Source organism: Takifugu rubripes, chromosome 16 (assembly GCF_901000725.2).
Source record: "Takifugu rubripes chromosome 16, fTakRub1.2, whole genome shotgun sequence".
Lineage (NCBI taxonomy): Eukaryota > Metazoa > Chordata > Actinopteri > Tetraodontiformes > Tetraodontidae > Takifugu > Takifugu rubripes.
The window spans coordinates 7,982,637-7,992,928 of record NC_042300.1 but is presented as its reverse complement, the minus strand read 5'-3'; the positions used below and the strand labels follow the sequence as shown (position 1 = coordinate 7,992,928).

The following is a 10,292-nucleotide window of genomic DNA, read 5'->3' as shown; positions in this document are numbered from 1 at the left end:
CACCGATCCCATTGCATTGTTTCTGTTTTGAGTGCACATGTCGCTTGCTTTGTCTTTTTGTCGCATTTTCTTCATTTTTTTGCCAATTTTAACACGCAATGAGCCTGTCATGTGTTCTGTTTTAAAATGTTAGCTTGTTTATTATTATGTTGTTTATTATTCTTTTTTTTATCAGTTATGATAAAGATTAAATTTTTGATGACTCCGACTGAGCTCATTATCAAACACAGATGATCGTAAATTGATTTTAATACAATGATCAACATCCTGGAGAGGTAATCAGGCGACAATCATGTGACTCTAGAGGAAACGACTTATCCAAAGTGACGGCATAACCTGAATACAGTACATTAAGGGAAGGAAGGAGCGCATTTCAAAAAGCATTTATGCCCCGGTACTAAAGGAAACTTCAAACACATCACAAAGTTGCAGTAATGTGTCTCATATTTCATCACACCCGTTGCAGCAATAAGCAAAAATAAATTACAAGGAAAATTACTGTTCTTAAGCGGTAAAAACTCTTCTCTACTTATTTTTAAATGAGGAATATATTTTCTGCCAAAAACTAATGTAACATAAATATAACAACGGAAAACTAATAAAAGGAGTGTTAGAACACATAAGTATGCAAATTAAGGACCTTGTCTTTGTTGGTTGAACAATTTGATTCTGCTGATCAAAACTCGAAACATTGCTGTCAGGTATAAAACAATATAGTCAACGAACGCTAGGTGGCGACATTAACAGGCTTTTCAGGCTCCCGGAGTCAGAGAGTTTATGAGGGTGAAATCTGCTTTGAACTTTTTCTTTTCTTTTCTTTTTATTTTTTAAGTATCAAAATGTGTTTTCTTTTATTAAAAAGTTTCAAGTACAAATTTCGTAAAGTTTTGTTTATCCAACCATAACGTAAATTTGACCCCGAACATGAATTTGACGTTCTTTGAATAGAATTTTAACAAAGGGTACATACATGTGTAATACATTTGTTTCTTGTCTACTACTGTCTACTACTATTTTTTTTTTAGCTCTCATCATCAATGCTTTTAAAAAACATGTAAAAGCGATTTCACAAAGAAAAAAATGTTTTTCCAAACTGAATTACAACAAGTATTTAGTCCACACAAAAATTACTTCTGTGTTTTATTGAAAAGCAGGCTTTAATGAAAATTATTTATGGAGGAGGAGATTATTTATATTAGCAGTTTAAGGTTAAGCTGTTATCATTTAGGCCAGAGGCTGAATGTTTAAAGATCTGGGTTTGATCAGCGGGCCTCAGAGGAGAAACATCACACCAGGGTTGACTTTAATAATCCTTTAAGCCTGTTTCATTCAAATCTATGGTTATGTTGAGCCATGCTGTGAAAATTATAGTATCAATTTTCTGAGAAATCCGAGATAATTTTTTAACCCATGAAATCAAGATATTTCATAATCAATCATAGGAGAAGGAGTCTGTGAGCATGGACAGAAACACCAGATATCCATGCATAAAAACTTGTATATTTGTACATTAAACAATTATATGTGTTAAAAACGGTACCAACAATAGGGAAGTTCCACAAAACCGCCTCAGACTGACTGTATTAATGCACAGATCACATTTTCTGACGGCTTTTCTCAACATCTTGGACTAGAACTGAGCCCACACCTACATATGACTCTTTTCATAATTTAGTGCTGCGCACAGCCTCGTCCAACCTTCTGTCCTGCATGTTGTTCGCTGCTGTCGACCGCATGATGTCGTTTTTATTATTTCTGGCCAGTGAATCAGAGCCGTCTGTCACGACACATAATGACGACTCAATCGTGGGTGCAGAGCCTTAAATCACCGTGTGAGCTGTGCTAGTACACACTGTTTTGTTTCTTCAAATTATTAAGCACGGCAGCCTATTCATGTGTGATGCCTTATGTCAACCTTATGTCTAAAGCTGCTTTCGTTTTCTGCAGCTGCGACGCTGGTTCGTTGCCCCGAAGGGCCATTTGTGACAAACTGCTTTTATTTCTTCCGTGTATTTCTTTATATTTTTAAAGTGCTCTCTAATTTGATCTGATGTCTAGCGATTTGGCTGCTCGGCTGTATAAAACTGCCTGCCATCTCCCGCGAACATTAGAGCCCAGCTGCGGGGGCCCCGGGGCAGACGAGACAGCAAGTCACCTGATGGGCTGATGCCGTCACGCGAGCCTGTCTGTACGTTACACGGTTTTCTATTGATAAAAATGAGTTTCTGATATCTTTACGAGCTCAAAAGCCGTTGAAATGTTTGTTTTAAACCCTATAAGCAGGGATGCTTGGACAACCCCACGTCTATGCTGTTAAAAATGGCAATTAGCATGAATAAGATTATCTAGTGAATCCAGGAGGATTCAGCCTCCAAACAGAGGGCAGGCAGTGTGGGGCAAACGTGCACGATCCAATCAATCTCCACACTGGATGTGACCCAGCAATGCCGCTCTGGGGCATGGTCTAATCTGAACGTGGTTGATCCTTGGAGAGAGAGAGGGGGGGGGGGGGGTTAGCACCAAAATACAACAAACATCAGTCACCTCGGACGCTGGACTCAAGATGAAATTTACAAGAGAGCAATTCTGAGTTTGAGATTCAAAGTTTGAAACCTGTGAAAAGAGTGGAGTTTGTGTTGGGGCGCTCAAAGGAGACACTAGATGGCAACCACGCTGAAAGAGAGAGAGAGAGAGAAAGAGAGAGAGATGTTGAGTGTCTGCATGAGTGTCTGGGAGAGAGAGGGAGAGACAGGGGGAGAGGAGGTGGGGGATGAATTACGTCGGTGTGGGACAGTGCAAGGATGGTCTGCTCATGATGCAGCTGGAAGTGAGCTGCAGTGAGTGGATCAGATGAAGCGCGTGGGGTGAGAAGGTACAATTTATCCGACCACAGCTGGATGCTAGAGTTCAGGAGTCAAATTCTTTCAACTCATAGTATAGATCATCGCCAGTAGCTGGAGAAACATTTGCAGCGGAGAGAAATCAAGATGTGCTGCGTCCTGGGCGCCACCGGTGCGCTTCCCGGGGACAGATACGCGCCGACACCCCGCTTTTAGATGGCTCCAACATTTGGGGTGCAGAACAGGTGTCAGGGAAGTGTCGTCACGAACCCCGGAAACCGGAGGAGGTGGGAACATCAGAGGGAAAGATGGCAGCGAAATCTGATGGTCGCGGGGTCGTCACCGGTTTCGCCCAGCTGCACAACCTGGACGAGGTGGTGGGGACGGGAGAGGACGACACGCGGAACGGCAGCTCATTCCACATTTGCCATTGCTGTAACACCTCATCTTGCTACTGGGGCTGCCGGAGCGCCTGTTTGCATTACCTCCGGACGAAGGGGAAGGAGAAAGGGAAAGATACGGCGCGGCCGACACTGGAGGAGCGCCTCTGGCTGGACTGCCTGTGGATCATCCTGGCGCTGCTGGTCTTTTTCTGGGACGTGGGGACGGACTTGTGGCTGGCCGTCGACTATTACCACAAGCAGGACTTCCTCTGGTCGGGCCTGACCCTGTTCTTCGTGCTGGTGCCGTCGGTTCTGGTCCAGATTCTGAGCTTCAGGTGGTTTGTGCAGGATTACACTGGTGGCGGACTGGGCTCGGTGGAAGGGCTGAGTAGTCGTAGAGCTGCAGCCTGTCTGCAAAGAGACAAATGCTGCCGCCTCTCTGTCTGGATCTGGCAGACAGTCATTCACATCTTTCAATTGGGACAAGTGTGGAGGTAAGACAAAGTGAAAGTTTTGTCTTTAAAAGGATCAGTCGAGCCCCCAGAGATCAGTGCGTAATGCTGATCTCACTCGCCCCATTCACTCCAGCCTCCTAACCTCCTCTTGGCTGTCACCTGATATAACCCGCTGTTGTGTACATGACTGGGATGAAAATCAGCGCCGTGCTGATGCCATTACTCTTTGCTCACACTGCCCACAAGTCTGTTCGCCTCCAAAATCACCCACTTTTTCCTTTTCACCGTATAATTAACAATAATTTACGCGGTTATCGACATGTTTAAATCCTTGGAACGGACCCGGAACAAACTGGTCCAGCTGCGAAGAACCGCTTTGATCATTTCATTACAGTGCGCCATTGCGCTTGTGTGGGGAGGGAAGAGCTGTTTGTTGAAAGGCAGACAGGTAGTAGATGAAAACGCGTGCGTGTCCGAGCGCTGTTCACCACACTCACACTGCCCCCCCCCCCGCCCCCCCTCCCAAACCATGGCAGCCCAGACAAGCAGCTGTTTTCGCGGCTCGCAAAAGCAACGGACACGATGCCATCGATTCCTCTGCGGCTCTCCTCGCGTTTGGTCCCCATTTGCGCCCCTTGGCGTGTAATTGATTCGTCGTGAACACCGAAGACCGATATGTGTGCGCGCATTCGGTGGCATGTTGTAGTAAAATCTGAGGTCGGCGCGCGCAGCTCACGCAGTCAGTGTCGGAGGCTCCTGAGCAGCGATTTGTTTTGGTGCAGACAGACGCAGTGGCTGGCATTTCCTGGGGGGGGGGGGGGCAGTAGCGCACGGAGGCTGCTCGACCAGCGGCTGGGGAGAAAAAGGATGATATCCAGGCTGTCGGGGTTTTGGTCGACGTGTGGGTGTATTTTTTGTGCGTCACCGCAAACATATTTAACAGCTGCTGCTTTTGAACCAGCAAACCTGTGTGTCACACATGATGCTTCTGGCGCGAACTTTCCTCTCCATTTTCACCCTCACCCTTTGAACAGACCCGCCTCACCTTCTCTGGTCTGGTTCGGCTTGCAGTGCATGCAGCCCTCACCTCAGAGCCATGGTATTGATTAGCAGCAGCTGCATGGGCTCAGCTTTATTTACACCACCAGGGCCCCATTGATTATTTTGTTTGTATCTTTGTGGGGAGATTATCATGGAAAAATAGTGCCCGTCGGCCTCTGATTGTGCTTCTGCTTGAATTCTTCTTTCCCGTGTAAGCAGCAGCTTTCTGTGTTATCTGGAGAATTTACTGGCTTCATAATTTGTTCAACAGGTCACATGAACTTTTCCAGCGGTCAACAAATGTATATTTCCTCAACAGACTGGAGTAGGATCGAACCCACGTGACATTTGCCTCTGTGGCACCACCGAGTAAATCGAAAGTTGCTTGTAGGGAGGCTGGTATGTTCTGTTGGCGTGTCATGCAAATTGGAGCCCGGGGTGGGGGATCAGTGTCAGGCTGCTGACTCCCTTTGGACACCAGCCGCCTGGCTGCTGGTGCAGGTTCAAGGGTCAAAAGCTGCTCTTGTCATGTTGCTGCATCACTAGCCACAGGGCTAATGCATGTTATGGAGATTGTCGTCCAGAGAGGACAGACTTCCAGGAGCATTCATTGCTATGTTATAGCATGTTCCACGCTGTGAGTTAAGAGGCGCTCCAATGGTGCACTCATCTCATTATTTACAGAGTAACTCATCAGTTTTTCTGCCATTCTCAGCTCGGTTTGTTGAAGCTGCTGCTTTGATTAGCACAGGAAAACAAGACAAAGAGTTGACAGGAGCGAGGAGAAAACATTGCCTCATCATGTCTCATCTTATTTTCAGTTGTACAGTCAATTAGCTGCTTTCCCTGCGTGCACCTGAGGACTGAGCTCACGACAGAACCATCAAGCTTTTCTCTTTTTTTTGCAGTTGTTCCCGTCGTAATTGTTGACTGAACTGGGCAGGATGTCCCAGTTGTAATCCCGCCATGTCATTGACTCTGCACAGCTCTTTCATGTTGTCCTCCCCGCACTGCTGGCGACGTCCCCCGAAGCATTAGAGATTCTGTTCGCACGCTTGGAGGTCTCTTGGCAGTGCGATGGACAGCTTAATCAGTGCGAGTCAAAATTAGCAGCAAGCGCGGATGGAAAAGAGAAACACAGCCATCTTTGGCCCCGCACCTGAGGAAATCCAGGCTCTGTTGTTGGGAAATCCCAGAAAATATAGCTTGGAATTAAAGAGGTGTGTTGAAGTGTTTCAGAAGATTGTTAGAGCTTTGTGCTCCCCGTTACACCGGCTCAACCTTCAAACGCCATAACCTTTTTGATATAAGGAGGATTTGTGTTGGCACTAGAAGTGAGATGGAGACAATGTTGTTATTAAAGCATGTAGTAGTAGTTGTAGTAGTAGTTTCAATTTCTGTTAAATATTAATAAAGACACTAGTAAGCTACATGCCTTTGAACTATGTCAGGAGCTGTCCTCCCTCCAAGGAGCCTCTGCTGTTGGTGGGAGCTGTCCAGTGCTGAAATAAACAGAGACGTTTTCACTCGTCACTCTGCCACTATGTGCTTTGACCTTGTATAAAAGCAAGCAGAGTTTTCACACAACGTCATGAAGATATGAGTGTTGACACTGTAGCCGGTGGTCCGGTTTCTTCTCTATCATGATGTCACCACTGGCGTGTGGGCTGTCTTACTGAGGCCATGAAAAAAGGGCCACCCACAATATTTATAGACCTCAAACTGCATGTGAATAACAAGAAGGTGAAATATTCAGGCTGGAATTCATTTTGATGCCACCAGACACTGATTGTGTTCTTGCAGATTCGCAGCCCAGCGACAGTCGTGCATGCTAACTATGCTGTCCCCTGTGGCAACATTAGCAATTATTACATGTTGCTGCACCGCTCTTTCTTGGGTTCGTATGAAGAGATGCATTGCTCACTCTGACATTCTGAACCTGATTAATACTGGGCCTTCTGGAGCTAAAGGGGCTTTATGATGAACACATTTCATAGTGTTGGCTAGCATATTTACAAAGAGTTCCTTTTAATAACTATTCCTTATTGTCAATGAACAAAGGATAAGACACAGTTTTAGGGTTTTCTAAAGAGAGTGACAAGCTGTATTTGGTACATACGTTTATTTGAAATAGTCTTAAGTCCATGTTCCCCATGTATTGGTCACAGTTTAAACCCCATGTTGCTGGAGACGATGCTGATGTATAGTCTTCCTAAAAGTGTGCAAACAACAGAAACCTGGACCACAAAAAGGGGATTCCCCAGTCTTGTCCTTCCCTCTTGGTTCTCTGCAGATTGTTTTAATGCCACAGATTAGATGTTTGGATCAGTTGGTAATCCTAAACAAGTCATCTCACCCGCGAGCATCACAGAGACATCATGTCATGCCTGTCACGTGCTCGTGTTTCCCAGCCTGGTAAATATTAATACAGACTGGGAACAAGTCGACAAAAGCCTGTCTTGGCTGCCTGAGCTGCTTGTAGCTGCCAAGAAAGGTTCATAGACGCAGTGGAGTGAGACATGGAGATGATATAACGTAACTGGCTGCCCCGGCAGGGAATGAATAAACTGCTGAGAGGGTGAAATAGGAAAACAATGGCCTTGATAAAATCACTGCTACCTATACAATAAGGTATAGACATAAAGACTTTGTCCTGGCCAGGTTTGGCCCCGCCCACTGCTGTGTTAAAATATCTATTATTGAATTGTTGCTCAAGTTTCAGGGTCAACACATCCCCAAAATTTTTCATTTTGTAGATAATTCCTGGCAGTCGAAATCGCTTTCGAGGCAGAATACCAGGATATTGATTAGTCGCAAATGGACTGACTGAGAAAAAAACTGTCTATTCTGCGGCGAACAAAGAAGAAAAAAGGTTTGAAAGAACACCTCTGATTTTGTTGCGTATTGTTTACTGACTTCTCACTAATGCTGCTCATTTTCCTATTAGTGCTGATAACAGGGAACAGACCTTTAATGCTGCCACTGCCAGAAAACCCCGCAATTATGCGACGGATTGGCCTATCAAAATGCAAGAAAACACAGTTTTCCTGGGAGTCTGTCACAGCTGGGGGTAGAAGGACAGAAAGGCAGAGATTAGACAGATTCAGAGGCACGGGAGGGGAAAGAGAGAGGGATTGAACTGCTCTATTGCTTCAGCGACGTCTGGATTAGAGATCAAGCTCTGTTATTAAATTAGCACGCCTTGCTTGGAAATGTTTGAACCGGCACCACAAAAGAGCAATAAATGATGTGTCATGATATTTATTCCAACGCTGTGCGCGACCTTACCTGCACGTGGAACATAAAATCCCACTAAACGCTCCCGCGCTAACTCCAGTGAGCCCATTTTCTCCTGCTGCTGCTGCTGCAGAGAGCTCATGCAGGGCGAACGAAAGGAGATAAAGAGGCTGTGATGAGGCTTTATTTAACCACCTCAGGCCCGTGTCCTGAGCAAAACAACATAAGCCCGAAGGTCCGTGGTGCTGCATCACTGCTGCCTCTTAACAGTGGTCAACCGACAGTGACGGGCCGGCGCCCCGGCAGGAATATCAAGCACGAGGCCAGATGGGGTACGAGGCCCAGTATTAGCATGCTGATCCCATGCATATGTGTGTGCACGCCACACCTGAGGGGGAGCCCAGTGTTACACTTATATACCTTCTTATATGCCGTGTCACATCACAGCCTCTACCTTGCTCGGGGACGGACGAGGAAAAACACACATGTGTGGCGGAACACACACATTTCCATGTCCTGTTTCTTCAGGCGCTCAGACCAGAGAGAGGTGCTGTAGCCAGTGGACAGTGAAGCCCTCCCACCCTCCCCTGCTTCTGATCATCTTTCTGTTTCTCCCTTGCACTGTTTTTAATTTATTTTATTTTTTTAACCAAAAGTCATCTCCTGAACATTTACCCCTCAGAGAACAGAGATTATGCTATTAAAAACACATCAGTGAACGTCACCAGAGCACTGGGTAAGCTGTTTGGTCATTACCACACGGACAGTGGGATTTATTTTGATCCATTTCTGCAAAGATACAAGCTGAAAAAGGCAAGATAGTCCAGTTCCACACATCAGTTTAATTAGTAGAAACATTTGACTAACTTAGGAGCGCTGCTGTAGTAAACATGCCAGGCCAGTAGTTGGCGGTAATGAACCAGCCATTTGAAGTGTTCCCCTCTTCGTCGTGCTCTGACAGGAGCTTTGATTTAACCTAACAGAATTAATTTAGTCGGACGCGTTTGAAGCAGATTCTACGGAAGAAGGCGAAGGAATTAGGTTTGAGTTTCTTTTATGCTCGTGTTATCGGCAGCATTAATCCTCCCACCATCAAGTTGTCAGGACTGCTTTTGGAGACAGTTGTTTGTGGATTGGGAGCAGGGGAATGAGACAGAAGTGCAGAGTCATGATGCTGGTCATAATTCCCTCTTCTGCATAATATAGTAGAACGCTAATTAATTATGGTGCTAAACATCATAGTGGGTCAGCTTTTAAAGTCGATAAATATCCTATTACTCCTGTGTCGAGTTTCCCAGCCATGCTGGGCACATTTAGGCCAAGATATACCTGTGAGGACAAGCTAAAGCTGAGAAGAGGATCAGATACAGGTAGAAATGAACAATAAATGAACAATAACTTATGGTTATTGTTTATTTATGTGGTCACAGTTTATTATTTTCATGTTCTAACCAGGACTTTCAGTCTGTCCAGCCTCATTCGTTCCAGATCGACTGGATTGTTTTTTGCCATTGCTGCCATATCTGCTCTGACTGCTACATTTGTAGCGTGTGCTCTTGTGGAAATTGGCTCTTGACAGCGAAGGATTTATTGACTTTGAAGTCTGTTGCTTCGTGCTGCGTGCAACCCATTCTGTCGGACAATTACAGCAGCTGCGCCAGTATAATTCTCCCAACTCTCTTTTATTTCCACCCTCCAAGTTACAAAAATCTAACTCTGCTCTGCTGTGGCGTCGCCTTTGAGCCTGCTCAGTGCAAACACCGCGCTGTTTGATGTGCGGTGTGCATTATGCTATCATTACCTGGACCAAGAGGAGATCCAGTAGGAATGCTCGTGCACAAAGGTTATTTTTCACCTGGAATCTCCAGTATAAAATATGCATATATACAGCACAATGACATATACTGTATAAGACATATATAAGCATCTTGTCCTCGCAGATATGCTGTCTGAGCTCATTATCTGATCTCTTCCTGCATTTGTGCTTTTCTCTTGCACTGCCTCCCACCCAAATTTAACACTTTTAAAACACTTATTAAAACCCATCATGTGGGTCAGAGGCTCCTTTTGCTGCTGTATCACATCACTCTGCCCCCTCATGCTCCAGTGCCCTTTGGCTACAACGTTAGCATGTGTGTAAACAGCATTTCAAAAATTGAACACAATAAAGGTTAACAACATCATTTTGACACCTCTAGTTTTTAATCATTCCCTCCCTCCTGATGGCTTCTATACATATTAATGCTCAAAGCCTTTTATCAAGTGCTGCCCTTCGTAAATCGAGGAAGAGTATTGGGGGGTGGGCGGGCCTTAAAGGGAAGCTTTTAATTTAAACT

At 45.3% G+C, this 10,292-nt stretch overlaps 1 protein-coding gene across 1 annotated transcript in view; it reads left to right on the top strand.

Annotated features, from left to right (window-relative positions):
* The first annotated feature begins 2,824 nt into the window (after nucleotides 1–2,824).
* xkr6b (XK, Kell blood group complex subunit-related family, member 6b) overlaps nucleotides 2,825–10,292 on the top strand; it is a 31,019-nt gene continuing 23,551 nt past the window's right edge. The window contains exon 1 of the mRNA NM_001032712.1: nucleotides 2,825–3,717. Coding sequence (NP_001027884.1) covers nucleotides 3,149–3,717 — 569 coding nt within the window. The 5' untranslated portion in view covers nucleotides 2,825–3,148. The remainder of the gene's footprint in view (nucleotides 3,718–10,292) is intronic.